The sequence below is a fragment of the Crocodylus porosus genome, unplaced genomic scaffold (genome assembly GCF_001723895.1).
Source record: "Crocodylus porosus isolate Cpor-Errol unplaced genomic scaffold, CroPor_comp1, whole genome shotgun sequence".
NCBI classification, from domain to species: Eukaryota; Metazoa; Chordata; order Crocodylia; family Crocodylidae; genus Crocodylus; species Crocodylus porosus.
In genome coordinates, this window is record NW_017728886.1 from 252,450,956 (window position 1) to 252,470,697 (window position 19,742).

General features: G+C 43.1%; 1 protein-coding gene across 1 annotated transcript in view; it reads left to right on the forward strand.

Moving 5' to 3' along the window:
* Positions 1-19,742, forward strand: part of FER1L6 (fer-1 like family member 6) — a 104,788-nt gene that overhangs the window by 76,084 nt on the left and 8,962 nt on the right. The window contains exons 31-38 of the mRNA XM_019546559.1: positions 1,972-2,097; positions 2,946-3,073; positions 4,177-4,347; positions 6,927-7,087; positions 10,166-10,308; positions 11,515-11,603; positions 13,957-14,055; positions 17,618-17,859. Of these exons, the coding sequence (XP_019402104.1) occupies positions 1,972-2,097; positions 2,946-3,073; positions 4,177-4,347; positions 6,927-7,087; positions 10,166-10,308; positions 11,515-11,603; positions 13,957-14,055; positions 17,618-17,859 (1,159 nt within the window). The remainder of the gene's footprint in view (positions 1-1,971; positions 2,098-2,945; positions 3,074-4,176; positions 4,348-6,926; positions 7,088-10,165; positions 10,309-11,514; positions 11,604-13,956; positions 14,056-17,617; positions 17,860-19,742) is intronic.

Sequence of the window (19,742 nt, forward strand, 5' to 3'; positions counted from 1 at the left end):
TTGACGTTCCACGTGTACAGGGAATGTTTTTCAAAAAACATTGGTAGTCTAGTCCAATGATTAGCTTTCCTGTTGCAGCCAAAGTCACAATGTGTTGCAGAAAAGTATGAAGTTTCAAGAAGTTTGGTGTTTTATGATCTCTTCTATGAAGTCAGTTTCCAGCCCACTGTGTTTACTACTGTTGTGAATCAGAGCACACAGCTACAATTCCAGAGCTGCACTGCGCTGTGGTAATTAGAGCCAGAACAGAATGACTGTGCTATGCAGTCCAGCCACTACTAACGTGACTGCATTTCCAAAAGATAATTTCAAATACACTGAACAGCTTAAATGATGAAGCTTCTACTTACATCCACAGGGAGACAACTCCACATTTCTTACATGTTGGGAAAATCTGCAAATGTAATTCCAAGCACAATGAAAGTAATAGTTTCCTGCTTTCAGACTGACGTCCTCTGTGCTTCAGGAGAATCAATGTCTTGAACATGTACATTGCTGTGCAAGTGTCTGTTTAAAGATGTTTTGCTAATTTATTTGAAGTGGTCAAGTTGTTAAAGCACAAGCTTTTGTTTGTGTTCTAGGCATTGGGGCTACCCCTTTTTAAGTTTTTTTAGTGGCAAATTGTATTCCATGTTATAAAAGCATCATTAACAAGTTACTGTTTAAATTAGGGGCATCAAAGAGATGGCCTGTGGGTCAGATCCAGCCTGTGGAGCTCTGTGATCCTGCCTGTGGGTCTTGGACTGACCCCACATGCTGCATACAGCATGTGCCAGCCCACACACCACACATAATGTGCGGGGCTGCACCTGGGGCTGTAGGCACTGCACATGGCATAGTGGGTCAGTCTAGGGAATGCACTGCATGCAGTGCCCTGCTGGACCAGCCCTGCACACGGGCTCTGAGGCCAGTCCTGATCAGGCCCACAGAGCAGCCCCACGCGACAGAGCTAGCACCTACGGCTAGTCTGGAATGACCACCTCATACAGCAGGCACCCCATGCCAGCTCTGTGTGAGAGCCCCGCACCAGGGTTGGCACATGCTGCATGCAATGTACAAAGCTGGTCCAAGGCATGCGCTGCATGAGGTGCCCGCATTGGACCAGCCCTCTGAGCTGGATCCAGTGCATGGGCCCAATCCAGCCTGCAAACCAGCCCCACACCCTTCATCCACCTCACAAGGTCAGATGAATGTGACACTCCTGATTTAAAGCAACTGAAATTACACTCAGCTTAGACCAGTGTAATGAAGAGCAAGATGTGAGCTTTAGGGTATTAGTATTTGGGACATGGAAATGGCCACAGCTGTCATGTACATTTCTTTAATAAAATTGTGAAGTGGAGCTTGCAGGTATTTCTTGGAATGGCTTGGAAATAATGAAATACAGTTATTGAAAGGCAGTGAGCTGGGGGACTAATGAAAGGCACAAAACTTTGGTCATCAGGATATTACTTTTCCATTTGCCAAAGCAATATCTCCTTCATGATGCACTGTAAAATAGGTGTGAGTCTGAGCACTACACATGCCAACATGCAGGGGGGTGGTGTGTGAGGTCACTCTGTGGCCATATCTGATGCATAAGGTTAGGAAAGCACATGGCAGAATCTGGCACGCAGGACTGGGTCAGCACGCAGCCCTGTCCAGTGTGTGGTATCAAGCCAGCATATGGCTATATCTGGCATATGCAACTCGGCCAGCACTGGATCATACCGGTGGGCTGACCCCACACTGGGTAAGGTCTTCATGGGGCCAGAGAGCTGAGCAACACAGGCTCTGAGAAACAATGTTACGGGGAGTTTTAATATGTTAAAAGCTTGAGAGTAAGCCGCTCCTGCATGAAAGAGCAGGTGCATTTAAATTGGCCGAAGCAGTGCCTTTAATGTTGAAATCCATGGAAATTGGCAAATGGCTAAGCACCCTACAAGGCTTATACTGTGCTTACAAGAGAAATAAATAACTGTGTACTCACAGGGCTCTTTCTGCATCTACAAAAGTCCTGAAGACTCCAGCTTGATGGACGGAGGGCAGCCTAAGGTTCTGCTCGGGGTACCACCGAACCACCCCATCAAAGTCCTGATCAGGGTGTACATTGTGGCAGTAAGTAGACAGCAACTCTTTCTGCCTTGAAATAATGGGAGGTTTGATACTCAAAGTCTTCTTCTGGTTTGTGTTTAAGAGAGCTTCTCAAAAGTTTTATCCACGTGGCACAATTCCATTACAGCAAGAGCAGTGAACAGCAGCACTGGACTTTGAGCCCATCTCAAAGGTCATCCCTGATGTGCAGTTAGTGACCCTGAAACGGAGTAGGTAGATGACCTATGGAGGTTCCTTCCAGCCCTACTTCTCTATGAGACTTCTCTATGATTCTGTGACTTTCTCATTGAAAATCTTGGGGATGCTGGTCAAGCCTGAGAAGACGACATTTAGGGGGGTTTTGGAAAGAACAAGAGAGGGAAAGGGAGAAGAAGCAACAAGAGAAAAAGCAGCGAGGGCAAGGTATCCTCAAGGTAGTTTGGACTTGAAAGCCTCAAGCAAAGTCAGCTTCTTGCCTTGGCCTTTCCACTTTGTGTCTCTTCATCCACTCCATTCTGACCAGAAGCAGCCCCCTCATAACCTCTCTAGCCACTTGCAGTCAGGGGCTAGGCATCCTCTAAACAGTCTGCCCCCAGTGCTTAACTGGTGTTAACAACCTAAACTGCCACCAGCAACCCTAAACACAGCTACAACCACCACAGCAGCAACCATGACCAGCAGCCTCAGCAACAGTCATAGCCACAGCCACCACCAGTTAGCAGTAGTAGTGATGTTAGCAGATGGGGCTGGCTAAGCGTTTGCATTTTCAGAGCACCTCCTGCACCAGTGAGCGGCTGACTCCAGCAGAACACAAACCATTTAACTGTGACCTTTCATGAAGCAATGATGTAACAGTCTTTTGTTCTTACCAGGCAGTTAACCTTAGCCCAGCTGATCCAGATGGCAAATCAGATCCATATATTGTGCTGAGACTAGGCAAAACTGAAATTAAAGACCGTGAAAACTACATCCCCAAACAGCTAAATCCAATTTTTGGGAGGTTAGTAATAGCTTTATTTTGATTCACGGTGCCTCCTGCCTTATAGTTTTCAACAGATATTTCTGCTGTTATGAAGAGCTGAGTGCATTTGTTATACACTGATGCATATCTGTTTGGATGTCATATAATTGTACTGATTAAATCCCAAGAATTTGTGTCATGTTGCATGATCAGAAATTATTCACTTTCCATGCTGGCCCAACACTTCCTGAAATTCAATCTGCAGAAAGCTTTGCATGTTATTGCACAAGAAGAAATGAAGCAACAAATGATCTAGTCAGCTCATATTAATGACTCTATTATTTAAGTTAAAGAAAAATGGATGCTGGGACAATAAAGCCTATTTTAAAATTGTGCATTATTTTTTAAATCTAAGTATTGCATGGAAATAAATTCTTACCTTTAGGATCAACCAAAAGAGCAGTCTGTACATTATTCAAAAGTAGCCCTAGCTATGGCTTCCCAGCTTTAGACACACGGGGTGCACCTAAACCAGCGTGCACATGCGTTCTCCTGGGGACAAATAGCAGCAGTACATAGTGGTGCCACTGCCACTTGACCCTGGGCAACACTCATGCACACACACTCTGACACATGACAAGCTGCCCTGGGTGGGGTAGAGGAGGCTGTGGCCCCAGAAGCCTTACCTGGGGTGCTGGGGGCTTCCCAGGGCTCCGGCAGCAGCAGTACGGTGCATGGAGCCTGGCCGGCAGTCAGTGTGGCTCCAGCCGGCAGGCTCCAGTTTCAGGTGGTGCACACTGCTGCTGGGATCTCTAGGTGTCAAAAAACCCACCACACTACAAATCAGCAGTGTGACAAATGCTGCGTTGTGTGGTGCATGTGGTTTGAAGCACCGCATACCACACATGCACGCTCATCTGTACGTGCCCATGGAGGCCACATTTTCAAGAGTTTTTGAAAATCTGGCCAGTAAAGCTGGTTTTCCAGAAGCACTGAGCATCTCTAGCTCTTACAGATCTCACCTCTTCTGAACACTTGGTTCAGCATGTGTTGCTTGATTCATGTGTTAACTGTGCTATATCTTAATTGATTTAGCTTTAAAAATGATTTGGCTGACAAGTGCTCACTCATTTTTGTCCTAGGTCTTTTGAAATACAGGCCACTTTCCCAAAGGATTCCCTGCTCTCCATCCTGATCTATGACCATGACTTGATTGGAACAGATGACCTCATTGGAGAAACAAAAATTGATCTGGAAAATCGTTTCTACAGCAGGCACCGAGCTACCTGCGGGCTCCAGAGTAAATATGAAATGTAAGATTCTCTTCAGGTGCTTGTCGTGGGCCTGCATGGTAAATAAGTGATCTGTGGAGAAGTTTCTGCATGCAACCAAATAGTGCCTTTTTTCCAACCATTACATTTGTAGTGTTTGCTAAATTGAATCCTGCCACAGAGTTCAGTAGTGGCTTTAAAGTAGTTGACAATCTGTATGGACACCATTTGATTTTTAAAACTAAGAGCAATGTTTGCTCACAAAATGTTCTAACAAGCCAACGATCTGTATTTAAATGCCTCCACTGAAGAAACTTCAATTGGAAATTTTACTGGCTAAAAGTGTAAATAAATATAGCTGTCAGGGATGGCTGTGCAGCAGTGAACAGACTCCATCCTGCTCTTGATTTTGTATGTAGAAATGCAGAGTAATTATATCACAACCAGTAAAACCTCTCTGCAATTTCAGATATATATGAGAGAAGAGGATTTGCTTCTGGATTTTGGAGATAGTGGAAATAAGGCCATGTTCTACATCAGTAGTCAGACTGAGTGTTGTTTCATGACCTGGGCCTGGGTTTAATGTATAATACACTATATAGAAAAGGATTTAAGACTCATTTAGTCAGAGAAAACCCAAGAAGGAGACTGAATCTAGCCTGGGGGTTCAGTACTTCTCTGGGAGGGGGGAGTCCTGGGTTCTGCTGCCTGTTCTGTGTCTTACCTTACAAAGACATTGGATAAAGTAAAGAAACAGACCTGAGAGCCCAGGCAGAAAGCCAGGACTCCTCACTGCTACGTTGCAGTCAGACTTTTTTGTGTGTGTGCTCTCACTTTCTTACCCAATGACTCTTGTACTCTTGGCCACTGAGTTAGCCCTGTTTCCACAGGAAGGGTGGCCTTTGCCCCCATCCAGAACAACCTTTGGTCTTGTGGCTGGGGCACTCTCCTGGGAGCTGTGGGCTTTAATACCCTCAGGCAGAGGTGAAAATTGAACCTAGGTCTTCTTCTTATGCTAGGGACAGACATTCAAAAAGCATGAGCCTGAATTGATTCAATCCTTGCAGGTTAATATAACCTGGCTAGGCTAAATCAGTTTTGTAACCGGACAGCCATCCCAGAAATACAGGCATATGCCCGCAGTGGCTCAGGCTAGAAGCTAGCGGGGCATTAGAGGAGCCCTCCCTTCCTCCCACAGCATGGAGCTGAGTGGGGTGTGGCAGAAGTTCTGATTAGCCCAGAGGGAATTGATAACAGTGTTTATCACCCAAATAAGAAAACAATAGAGAGGCATTACCAGCTACTTGTTGATTCTCCCTGTTGACTCAGCAGGGACTGCAGCCAGCATGTGGTCTGCTAGCTAATATGCAGACACCTCCTCAGCAAGGCAGAGAGGAGGGGGAAATTCCTGCTTAGCAGAGAGTGGTGAGGGGAGGGGAGAGCAGCCCACAGTCTGTGGGGACCTGGTGACTGTCTGGGGACCTGGCGACTGTCTATAAACTCACTAGGGGGGACCAGAAGGGTTTAGGGGAGACACTGTTTCCCCTAGTGCCCCCTGGCATGACACAGAACAGTGGACACAAGTTATTAGAGAGTAGATTTAGATTAGACATCCGCAAGAACTACGTCACAGTCAGGGCGGCTAGGAACTGGAACCAACTTCCTAGGGAACTGGTGCTGGCTCCTACCCTGGGGGTCTTCAAGAAGAGGCTTGATGACTACCTGGCTGGACTCATTTAAGTCCAGTCTTTTCTCCCGCCCAGGCAGGGGGTCGGACTTGAAGATCTACAAGGTCCCTTCCGACCCAACTTCTACAATTCTATGATTCTGTGCCAGAGCTGCAGCCAGGGAGCAGAGGGGAGGGGCCAGCCCTGCTGTAGAGCAGAGAGCCCCACTCAACCCAGAGAGCATGCCAGGATGCTAGGAGTGTCTGGTTTAGCTTAAACCAGCAAGGAGTCTGGGACAGACATTGCATAAACTGGCTTGAGCCAAATTAGTTAAGTTTGATACTACATTCAGCCATGTTTATCTCAAACCAGTTTCAGCCATTCTCAGACTGGTTTATGTGCACTGAACATCTGTTCTGTTACAGGTTTAAACCAGTTTATGATCACTTAAACTGGTTTATGTGTAATGTCTGTCCCTAGCCTTATAGGCAAGTGCTACAGCCACCAAACTATTATACAAAAGACAGCTGTGGAGACATCATCTTCTCGAGGATTTTAAAAGAAAAGAGTGAGCCCTGCTCAGTTTATTTTGAAAGAAAGGGGGATCAGGATTCTGGATTCCAGGTACACAGAGGAAACTCCTTGAGGAAGGTGTGGCATTTGCCAGCTCCAGAAGTCCTGCTCGATGTTTCTTGGCCAGAGAAGTGGTGCTGAGATGTCATGCTCACTGGGATGGATCTATAATGCTATGCAGCAGATTCATAGGACTTGTGCAACTCTGGCTTGTGTCACTTGCATAACATTTTTTTTTTTCCATTCATCCTTGTGTTCCCATACAACAAGCCCATTGGCCAGGGACCCTGGCATTCAGCGTAGTGCTCTTGACCAGTTACAGCATCTAGTTGTATAGAGTGCCTTCCCCATTTTTCTCTCCTCTTTCTCCCCTCACTGCAGAGAAGGGTACAATGCCTGGAGAGATGCAACCAAACCCACTGAAATCCTCACCAAGTTGTGCAGGGACAACAAAGTGAATGGGCCCTACATGCAACCAGGACAGATACAAGTAGGAACCAAAATCTTTAAGGGGCAAACGCTCTTCAGTGAAGACGAGAATGGTAACTATGTGCTTTCTTTGTTTAATCATACAATGGTTCATTGAGTTTGCAGCTGAGATTGTATTCCCTCTCTGCCAGGCACCATAGGAGCAAATGGCAAGTGACAGTCTCTGCCCTGAAAACCTGCCAACCTCAGTACACAGGGATGGGAGGGGAAACACAAGTACAAAGAGAAATAAACTCACACAAAGTCACACAGCAGGTCAATAGGCTGTAATCCAGTGCCTTACCCACTAAAACATGCTCCCCCCAAAATGTTACCCTTCTTGGTTGTTATTATTTATACTATTATCCTCACTATTTCTGCAGCACCATAGCTGTATTAGGACAGTGGCTTGAGTTCTACTCTTGGCCTTTCCAGGGAGCTTGTTGCCTTATGAATCTAGAGGCATTGCAGAAGTTGCTGCTTCTGTGAAGGTGAGGAATTCAAGGTGCAAGCTAAGAATAGCAGAGAGCTCAGGTCTTGGTTGCACATGTGGGGGAGGTGAGGGGTGCCAGAGCTAGCAGTGATTATGTAGGAGGTGATTTGAGAATGGGTTGGGAGATAATGATGGACTCAGATGGATACCTTGAATGGCTAACAAGAGTGGAATGGTACGCAAGGGAGTGGGAGGCTCTTTGCAGTTATGTAGGAGCCTCTGGTTTTGCCTGGGGAAACTTCAGTTGTGCTTACGAGATTCTACTTAATAGATACCTAACTACTGTCTACTCTTACACTGGAAGCTATTGCTGATGCTCCACCATTGAGGGAAGGAATGAAGCCCGCTTAGGGTTTGCTAGCCAGAGAGGTTTATGTTGCATGACTTCAAAACTCCCACTTATTTTCTTCACTGGGTGGGGGAAGAGGTGCAATTCCCAACACCAGACTTTGTAGTACTCTGCTTTATTACCAAAACAAGCCTTAGGACTTCAACAGCAGCAGATAAGATCATATAAACAAAAGCACAGATAGCTCAATCCGTATTACCCATAGCATGTACAAGTATGGCACTGAGCGTGCTGTATGCTCCTGATCCAAACTGGTATTCCAAAAAGAATCAATAAAGGTATTTTCACACAGGGGTTTCTACGGTGCTCATTGCTAGAATCTGAACATCTTAGCCAGTAGCTGATTTGGGAGGGAAGGGCAGTAGTTGCAAGGGAGGGAAGTATAATTACTTCCTTTTTATAGGTGGGGAAGTTGAGAGATGGAGAATTTAAGTGGCAGGCCAAAGGTTGAAAAGCAAGGTTGTATCAGTGCTGGGTTTAAAACCCAGTTGCTGCTTCAGTGTTGGAACCACAGCTCTGTCCCTCCTTCCTTCTGAAAGAGCTAGACAAGATATTCGCCCCACTGTCTTTCCACCAGAAGTAAAGATTTTGTAGCATAGCAGCAAACTCATTAACTGCAGATGAGATTTTGGCATTCTGCAATGATATTTGAAGGTTTTCAGAGTAGGTTAGACAAATGGGTGAAGTTACACATTACACTTAGAACACAGTAAATCTGGGGAATGTTAAGCTGCGTTAAAGTTAGGATGTGTGGTGAGCGGTTGCACGTTATGAGTAATACTGTTTCTTGTCTATGCAGCTCTGACTTGCCACTAAAGAGCCGGTAAGAAGGGGTGCAGCTAGGACTTCTATCCCTCCTCTGGGTGGGGAGGAGGAGGCTGGAAGTGGTGCATTCTGGGATGCTAGAAGATTACAAATTGCTCATTTTATCTCTGTGGAAAAGACTGAAGTTACCCTAACACAAGCTAGGTAGCACATGTTAATTCTCACCTGAAGTGGTGTAACTTTGAGATGCTCAGAGGGCAGATAGCACAAGTTAAATGTAACCGTAGCAGGAATCTACCTTCTGGGGGTTTTTTCTTCCTTTCAGTGTCCATTTCATCTGCAAAGTCTGAACTTTTCCTTCATTCAGATATGTCGTACCCATCTCTCCTGTTCCTCCTTTGCCCAAGCAGGCCAGGGACATAGGACTCAGGCAACATCTTTAGTAAAAGAGGGCTACATTATGGCTGTGCCTCCAAAGATGCATCAAGCAGGAGAATTGTTTAAACACTAATGACTCCAAGAGACCTTTGGAAGAACAGGATTAGACTTGATCCTCTGCCTCCCAGGGTTCACTGGGAGGAGTGCTTGTAGTAGCTGCTTCCGACTTGCCCCCTTGTGCCGGTTCATAGATTCATAGATGCTCGGGTCAGAAGGGACCTCAACAGATCATCGAATCCGACCCCCTGCCTAGGCTGGAAAGAGTGGTGGGGTCAGATGAGCCCAGCCAGATGCCTATCCAGCCTTCTCTTAAAGACCCCCAGGCTAGGGGAGAGCACCACTTCCCTTGGAAGCCCATTCCAAATTTTGGCCACCCTTACCGTGAAGTTTTTCCTGGTGTCTAGTCTAAATCTGCTCTCTGTCGGTTTGTGACCATTGTTACTGAACCGTTGCTGAGTCAGTATGCCTCTCAAAGGCACAGCATCAATGGCCACTGCTAGTAAGGCCCTTTCTTTCCCCTGCCCAGCATGCCACTGCCCAGGACAAGGCAGACTTTTGTCCATGGAGTTTACTTTTTATTATCTTTCAGCTTAAGCGTTCTTCACTCAGGATATGACTTTGGCTCCCCAGGGCTCTCCACTGCTGCCATCCCAAGACAAAAGATGTGATATACAGGCTCTAGCACTTAATCACTGACATTTTCTGATGCTTCAAGAAAATGGCAGGTCCCCCTTTCTTTGAAAAACCAAAACTTTTTTCTTTTAAATCTAACTTAAGGATCTATTTCTAAGAAGATGAAAGCAAACTGGCAAAACTTTATCATTCTAATGTTAGATTTAGCCCTGAAACAGGCTGTTACAATGCTGAAACAATTCACTGTGTTTTACAGCTTAGCTTCATTCTAAGCACTAAACTTCCAGTCACCCCCCCGAGTGCTCTTACTTACAGGAATTAAATGTGTTTATGACACCTCTCTTTTCTCTTGGGAAGCAATAAGCCTTGCTTTAAACATAAGCAGGCTTATAATGAGTGTCTTTAATAACAGTCAGGCCACGTTTGTTAGAGCCCTTGTATACTAATTCAGCTCTGTTTTTTTCTTTTGTTTAGAAGAGCCAGTGGAATCATATGAACACCTTGCCTTAAAGGTTTTACGCTCCTGGGAAGAAATCCCTGAGGTTGGATGCAAGCTGGTTCCAGAACACATTGAAACCAGGCCCCTCTATCACAAGGATAAACCGGGCATGGAGCAGGTAGATAAGCCTACAGGTGATGGAAGCCCCAAGCACAAGAGAGGGATTCCTCTGCTCCAATTACTGTTGTTTCTAGCATTCCCAGTGAAGCCTCATCAGTGTCAGAGCAGAAGGATCATTTCCCTTGATCTGGAAGTGACACTCCTGCTTATACAACCCAGTATGCTATTGGCTATCTTTTCTTTTTTTCGGGTTTTTTTTTTGGAACAAGAGCACTCTGTTGGGCTGTGTCCAGTGTATGGTCCACTGTAATCCCTAGGTCTTTTTGTCCAGTACTGCAGCCTAGCCAATGGCTAGTTCCCACATACGGGTCATTTGGGAACACAAGGATTTGGCCTTTGTCCTCATCACTGCTACGGTGTTCTGATAGTGTGTAGTACAGTTAAAAAGGTAAAATTTCTAGATAGCCATTGATTCCATACAACATTTCTTGTGATAACCAAACCAGAAAACATCAAAATCTGGATTCCATTTAGGTAAGCACCCAAAGTTATCCGAACCTTTTGAGTCTCTGGAATTGAGCTCGAAAGTCCACAAAAAGTCTTTCTCACAACATTTCAAATGGTTCCACCTGGGTTCTGACTTGAAAATACCACAAGAACTGGTTTGCAGTGTTTCAGCATGTTGGGCACTGCTGGGAATCCCGAATGCACAGAACAAATGAAAATGTGAAGCTCCTGAACAGAATCAAGCTGGAGTTTGTTCATAGAAACCTCGGTCCAGTTTACTGTTCAGACAAACTCTGCCCCTGATAAAATAAGTAGTGGTACCAGTGGGGCAGTGTCAGAGATTGAACACATCAGCTGTGGAGGTGTCTATTTTGCATGTAGCCTGTATAAGCATGAGGTCTAGTCGTAAGACTAGGGTTGGGATCAACCCAAGTTATTTTGCAGGTTAAAGTATGTACCACTGGAGGAGAGGCAGGCAGCAGAGATGAACCAGGCCTCAACATAGAGAACTTTATAGGAAGGAGGGGAAAGACCAAAGAATCAACTACAAAAATATCAGCAATAGTCTATACTGAAATCCAGGTCACTTGTGTCTGAAGAACAACACAGTGCAAGAAGCTTGATGACACAGATGATCCCAAGATAATTTTTTCTTGTGCTGACTTTTTGTAATTTAGCACTACATTTTTAGTGCCCTTTAAAATCTTGCTAAGGAAGGGTAACAGTGTTGCTTGTTTCTTTTTTTTTTTTTTTAAAGGGTCGTGTGCAGATGTGGGTGGACATGTTTCCCAAAGACATGCCTCTACCAGGACCTCCTGTTGATATTTCCCCAAGAAAACCCAAAGGGTATGTAATTCCTGACAGTGTACTGGCATCAGTCTGCAAGTATTCTCTTTTTCTAAGGGCCTGGCAAGAAGTGGAATCTCACACCACTATTTAAACTGTGGATCAGTGCCACAAAGGCAGAAGAGACCATTACAGTTATCCAGTCTGGCTTCCTGTATAACCTAAGCCACCCTGGAATCTATGTATTAAACACGTATCTTCTGTTAGAGTGGCAACATATCTTTTCAGAAAGGTGTCCAGTCTTGATTAAATGATTTGAAGTGATTTATTCAGCAATGCTAAACAGACTAAAGTACAAGCAGCAGTGCAGTAACTCTTACAGTTATTACCCCTATTTTGAACTCTATTCCAAAGTTGTAATGTGCTTTCTATGCCACGTTAGCTTTCCCACTTTTATGAAGTACATGACCACTGGTCAATATCTTGAAATACATTTTGCACCTAAAAGCTTGTCTCCCATCTCTCCCAGCTATACATGTGTTCCCATAACAGATATCACCAAATCTTGCTTTTTATATGCTCCCTAGACCATCACAGCTAAAGCAAAATTATGACACATATCTCCTCCCCTCTGTGACATTTCATTGAATGAGTTAACTTGGTAAACTGTTGGGCAAATAATAAAAGAGAATTGTTTGCTCATTCCAAAAGAACTTTAATCCTGTATTTTAAGAAGGGCTTTCTTGAGTAATCTTTGTGTCTGGAACAGTTTCACAGCTGTCATTAGTTCATTGTTTATGTTGAAGCAAAAGGCAATGCTATAAAATAATATTTTTCTCCTTTCTATGTATATTTAACTAAGTTTCAAACTTTGACAAGAAGAAACCTCTATAATGAGTATTTTCATTAGACAGGGATTTTATGTGAGGTTGCTTGTCAGCAGGCAGTTTTCAAAGCAGGAACTTGGTAATATTTGCAAGAGCAAAATACTGTTGCCAATTTACAGCCTACAGAAACGTAGACAAATATTATTAAAATATTAGTCATCAGAACAAATAAGAGAGGTTTACGTATCTGCAAGAGGCTTACATTTTGGGATATGCTCAATGCCAATTGGGCCGAAGAAGTAGAGCATAGGAACAGTGACCACGATCTATAGCTAGGCAAACATGTAGATGTGTTTGTTCCTAGGGCAGCTGGTTGGAAATCTGACACTGAAACAGAGTTTTGTCAGAAAATGCTGATTTGTAGAACCTGAAATGTTTCACAGAAATATCTTAGGCTTGAGGAAGTTTTATCAAACCACAGGCCTGGTTCTAGGCAGATACTGATGAAAGCTCGGCCTGGGTTTCTGGTGGGTGTCCAGGGCCCAAAGCTCCAGGGCTGTCCTGTCAAGCAGGCCCCAGAGCTTCCAGATTTCTGGACCAGGCTATTCCTCGGGCTGCCCAGTTCCCAAGCAGACAGCCAAAGGAACCAGACAGTGTGGACACGTGGAAGGATTCTGAGCCTGCAGGCATCCGCAAAGGACGGCCCTGGAGCAGCAGCCCGGGGAGGTTCCAGCATGACTGATTGAAATTGATGTGTTTGTCAGTTTCACTGTGGCTCACACACATTTCCTGAAGGAACATGTTTCAGATACATCATGCGCTGCCTAATCGATTCTTTTTTTAATTTTACATTTATGGAAGATTTTTCAAACTATGTGTTTATTCTATCTCAGAATAAACTCAAATTTTGAAATATCACTATTTACTCAGAAATCTTGAGTTCAGGCCAGCTGTAGTTTTTAGAGCTTCCCACACCCATAAGTAGTCAAAGTGAAAAGAGTAAAGGAGAATGTGTCTCCTTTTTCAGAGCACTTGAAAATGTCCTCCCTGAAGACGTTTATTGTCTCCTGTACCTTACAGATATTTCTAAACAGCACTTTCCTTCCATTTTAATGCACCAGATTAAAAAAAAATCATATGTCATCAACACATTTTTCTAAAACTGAAACCCCATGTCTTCCTACATGGGTTTTGTTCTCATTAAAAAGTTGCTCAGTATTTTGTGCGCTGTGGAGAGGATACTGTCAGACCTATCTCACTGCAGTATTTTTATGAATAGAACTAAAAAAGGCTCATATGCAGACAATCAGCAAGGAATTTTCCACTCTTCTGAGGCTGCCAGTGATACCCTCCATCACTTTGCTTTGAATGCCTAGAGACCAGGTCCTGTTCTATCACAGGACACAAAAGGGGCCTGATTTAGATCCATTTAAATCAGTTTGTATGTTATTAATTAGTTCAATGAAGGCAATGTTGGTTTTGACTATTGTCTGATCACACCTAATGCATACTCAGGTGAGTTGAATGCAGATGAACAAGAAGGCCTTTAAATTCAAGTATACAAACATCTGATTCCTTTCTTTCAGTTATGAATTAAGAATAATAATCTGGAATACAGAAGATGTCATTTTAGAGGATGAAAATATCTTCACGGGACAAAAATCAAGTGATATCTATGTTAAAGGGTAGGTTCATCTGAACACCCCTTCTTTCTTATTTATCCTTTAACAAAACCATTAACATTTTATTTTAGAAAAATCAGTGTCACATATTATGCTGTTGTGTTAATATAGCTGTCCTTATAAAACCTTGCTGTGATCTTGGTGATTTACTGTAAAGTGCCTGCCAAAAGTAGCCAGCCATTCTGGATAATGTCTAGTGTTCTTTCTCTTTTAAAGTCAAAGAATTTTAAATGTAAACACAGGGCTGATTCATTTCTCACACAAACAATAATCAGGAATAAATGCATACAAATCAAATCCAAAATATAAACAGGTAAAATGTAAAAGACTTCATTGTTTTAAATCTGAAGGGCCTAAGGGATGTCTACATTACATTGTTATTTATTGAGGTGAAAGGAATTATAACCAGGGTAGAGAAATTATTAATAAGAAAAGAGCAGTAATGTAGGAGATCCCTTTGGGAGACATATTTTAATCACCTGTTTGTTGATTAAAGTAGGTGCATGTATGAATGGCAGGAGTCAGTATGTATGTTTCATTAGCATTTCTAGCTTCTTTTTTGTGTTCTCTCTATGCTATATTGGAAATGAAAGCCCTGTTTTACCTTTGGAGCAGTAATGAAGCATAGTCAGCAGGGATGAATGAATTCACTGAACAAAATTAAAGCAGAGCTGACTTAAACTTGAAAAGGGAACGAACTACATTTTTGACAAAAAGTTCAGATTACCTGTTAGAAATGATTTTTCCTTTTTTTGTGTGGTTCTCTGCACTTTCTGCTTTTAGAGAGGACTTGAATGGAAGTGCCAATATGCCATAAAAGGAAAATAATTACGTCATAAATGGAAGCAGGAAGTATTCATAGATTCATAGATGTTAGGGGCTGGAAGTGACCTTACAAGATTATTGGGTCCAGCCCCCCTGCACTTAGGCAGGAAAGATTGCTGGGGTAAGATGACCCCAGCAAAGTGGGCATCTGGACACTTTTTGAAGATCACCAAGGTGGGTGACTGTACCAGCTCTGGGGGGGAGTCTGTTCCAGACCCTCAGCACTCGACTTGTAAAGAAATTTTGCTTGTGTCCAATCTGAAGCAATCCTCAGTTTGTGCCCATTGTTTCTTGTCTTCCCATGGGGTGCCATGGTGAATAGATGCTCCCCCAGGCCCTGATGTACATCCCTAATATGCATAAAGACTGCCACCAAGTCCCCTATGAGTCTTCTCTTCTCCAGGCTGAACAGTCCCAAGTCTTTCAGCATAAAAGGCCTGTGAGTATCTCTTGAGATGTTTCATGTAGTTTCACAGATCAAGAGAAGACTATGTAGATTAGATGTGTGTTACTGCCTCAGTTTTTTGAGCATGGAACTTTAAAGCTAAGTACAGACAGTGAAAAGCCTGAGGCTGAATTGATTCAGTCTTTGCAAGTTAGTCTAAGCTACAGAAATTAAACTGAGAAACAACTGGACAGACATTCACTTTTGATTCAGAAAATGCAGCCACATGCCTGCAATGGCTTAGGCCAGAAGCCAGGGTGCACTAAAGCATGGCTCTCTGGTACATAGCCAGTGTGGGCTACATGTTCACTTCTTCTTCCTGCTGCCCTCGAGGTCTCTGGGATTTGCATTCCAGAATCACAGCAGCAGGATTCTTCAGGGATGCTCATCACTTCCTCTTCCTGCTTCCAGCTGCCTCTGGGATGTATAGTCCACAGTCGTAGCCCACTGTAAGTTATTAGCAGGTCAGGGCAGCTCTGTACTTGGGGAAGGGAAGTTTAACCCCCTTACCTGGCCCCAGCTGCCACCTGGGGTTTGCCTTGGCAGGGCAGTCCCTAACCCCCTCCGCCCCACTCCAACCCTTCTCTGCTGGAGCAGAGAACCCAGCCCAGCCCAGCCCAGCCCAGGGCTGGAAAGCATGCTGGGATGCTGTGTGGCTGTGATTTAACTTTAACCAGGAAGGAGTCTGGAACAGAAGTTTCATAAACTGGTTTGACCTAAATCAGTTAAGTCTGATACTACATTCAACGAGGTTTATCTTAGGCCAGTTTCAGCCATTTTGAAACTGGTTTGTGTGCACTGAATTTTTGTTCTGTTACAGGTTTAAACCAGTTTTTGATGACTTAAACAAGTTTATGTAACTTCTGTCCTTAGCCTAAGGGACTTACGTGAACCAAAAAATGAGTCTGAAGACTGTATGAAGTTTGTCTGTTGCCAATGATTGGTGCAAAGAGATGGAGGAAGAACAGTTAGATTTATTTATGCTCTGGTGTTTTCACTGGGAGATTTTATTAGGTTTGCTCATTCTGAAAGACCCTTGAGGATAATGAGAAAGTCAAGCTACATATAGAGACACAGCAGCTTGGTAGCATGTGCATACTCCATTCTACTTCCCTCAGGTGTACGTCTTCACTGAAGTCACTACAACTCATGGAGACGTACGTAGGCTAGCTTTAAACAAGTGTACTCAGATAATACCAGCAGCACAACAGCAATAGCACACAACTGTGAAACTCAAACACAGAATGGGCCAGAAGCTTAGTAAATACTAAGGTACCTAGCACACATGGAGCCCTATGCCACCACTGTTACACTACTTTCAGTACCTAAGCTAAATAGTTTAAAGCTAGCTTGTTATGTCTACTGAACTGCAGTCATAGCAGTGACTAATGTAAATATGCCCTGAGTCATTCTCTTGATCCAGGGATACGATCTAATCCAAAGATAGTAATATGCTTCTTGTTACCCAGTCTGAATGCCTAATAACTAGACTGCAATACATTTTATACAACATGAACTTCTAGCAATCTGGACACCAGTGAGCATTTGTTGTACCTGTGTTTCGTATAAGCTATGTCACAACTAATATTTCCAAATTACCTTCTTGTGACCATGCCACTTTGGGAACAGGATAACTATTTTGGGGCTATAGTATACTATTTAAATATTTATTAAAGGTCTATTTATGAAAAGTTAAGGACATGTACGTTTAAATAACACCTTCAAAAGGAATATGTTTTTAGGGAAACACATATTATTTATGTAGTATGCCAATCCACATGGTCTGTGCTGCATAAGAAAATAATAAAAAAAAAAGAAAAGATAACTTTCGGGAAATGAGTCAGCTTGATATCCTTCAATCTACAGCAGTTGCAGCTACAAATGATCTTCACTCTGATATCAAGGCCACAAATCAGCCTTGTGACACTCACGAAATTTACCAGCCAAGTGCAAAATCTATTCTTGGTGATTAATAATGAAAGTGATAATGATATTTTGTTTGCCTGTCTTAGAAAAAAATACTAACCATTGGTGAGTGGGTGAATTAGAATTTTGCAAGTCTGATCTAAATAGAATTCACTTCATATCACTAAACTTTTGGCATCACTTTGTATCATCTGTAAGCCTGAGACATATTTTGAATGGTTATTTATACTCCATGAACCTTCTGGTTGCTCCACTATCATTGGTTATGAAAAATACATATATATAATGATTTTTTTGTCATTGAAAGTTAGCGGCTACAATACAGCCCCCCTACTAACATGAATGTCTTCAAATATATGAATGCTGCAGCTGGTTAAAAGGCCTGGAAGATGACAAGCAGGAGACAGATGTGCATTACAACTCCTTGACTGGAGAAGGGAACTTCAACTGGCGGTTTGTGTACCCATTCCACTACCTCCCGGCTGAGAAACAAATGGTAGTCAGTAAAAGAGAGAACATATTTTCCTTGGACAAAACAGAACGCAAAATCCCAGCAGTGCTAGTATTACAGGTTTGGGATTTTGAAAGGCTTTCATCAGATGATTTCCTTGGTAAGTGCGGCCCACTGAACTTCAGCTAAAATTATCATAGTCCTTTGTTTCGTAGGAAAACATGCAGAGTTTTCCAGAGCCCAACTTTCAATTGTCCTCCTCCAATCCGTTTAACTCCTAGAATGTCTAAGTGCACGGTTTTGGCCCACAAAAGGATAGGCTTGTCGTGGTTTATTTATGGGACTTATTTAATAGTGGCCCTTTTCAACACCAGTGATGAAATGATAATCACATTTTTCAGTAATATCAGCCATTATTTAATATGATCTTAAGTCTAGGCAATTTGCTGTAACCTTGTTTATAAAAAATCCTAGAAATTACATATGAAAACAGCCTCTTTCAGTCAAGCACCCCAACAACAATGGATTTCCCACTTATCTTTCAGGAATATAGTCTTGAGCATTTTACCTTTTTCAGTGTACAATCTTTCATTACTGACTTTCCAACACATCCCTTTAAGAATTATCACCTACTTTCCCTGTTTGGAAACATTTCATCATATTCATCCCAACATATCTTTTAATCAGATTGATTAGGACACTGAAAATTCTTTTCATTAGGATTTACAGTCTTCAGACCTTAAAAGATCATCTAGACCAGTGCTTCTCAAAGTGGTGGTCTGCAGACCAGTGCCGGTCCGCAAGCCACCGGTTGCTGGTCTGCAGCGAGTTGCCAGGAAAGAAAGAAATATATTTTCAGAAGCATAACATCGATATGTCATAGCTCCACTGTTCATACTTTCCAACACTCCAGGTGACATCATGTCGTGCGAAGTGAGGAAAGAGAAAGAAACAGCCAGTTGCACATTTGTGTAGCGCTGTTGCATGCATTTGCTGCCACCGGCTGAACTGGGCACTGGTCCCTGGCCCACTGGAAAAAAAATTGCCAGTGTGCCACATCAGATAGTTTGAGAAGCACTGATCTAGACAAATGCTTGCTTTCCTTCTCCTTTCTCTTCCCTGTTTATGTTATCTATGTATTGCTGCCCCATCTACATATTTACGTTGTTCTCTGTCAGGTCAGGATTAAGAAATACTAAGGTTAAAAGGTGAGTGCTGCAGTGTGTCCTGAAAAGAACAAGAAGTTGTTTCAATATTGCTCATTTTTGAGCATCTAAAATGTGGTTCTTCAAATAAATAAAGATCTGGGATGAAATCCTAGGCTCAAGAAGTCAGTGGGAAAGCTCTAATTCACTCCAATAGGGCTAGGCTTTCACCTCCAGCCTTGTTCTGAACATCTGTTTACTTGGCCTTTGTGTTGTCCTTAAAATGTTTATGGCAGCACAAAGGCAACGCCTGTTTCCAGCCTTAGAGCTGCAATAGAGTCTGAAGACCAACTCTGAAAATTGGGCCTTTTTAAGGTGCCTTAGGTTAGGTACCCAAAAAATCAATGCACTCCAGATCCGTAGCCACCTTTGAACATTTTGGCCTCTTTGTGCTATTGACGGAGATTTAAGCAGGGCATTTTATCTTTGCTGGATCCTGTCAGAGTGCGTTATCCTTTTTTCTCTGCAAACCCCCTTTGGAAGTCGTGTTTGCCGCCTTCCTGTTCATGGCTCCATTTTCATTGATTTTACAATATAGCTAGACAGAAAGGTAGAAACTGAAATAAACACTAGGCAGATCAATAACACACATTCCACATCTCTCTGACTTTTTTTCACGAAGGATTTCATTATGCTGGTATGTGCAATGGCAGATCAGTATATCCAAGCTGTGAATGTTTTTCAGAAGTTTGGTGGAGCCAAGTCTTCTTGTCCTTCCTCCCCAGTGAGGGTGGTACAGGATACTCTGAAGGTCGAGGTCCTGTTCAGTCTCCTTCCTAGGCTCTTCACACCACTATTTCACAAACATTTTTGAGAACTACTACTTTGAACTGTATAT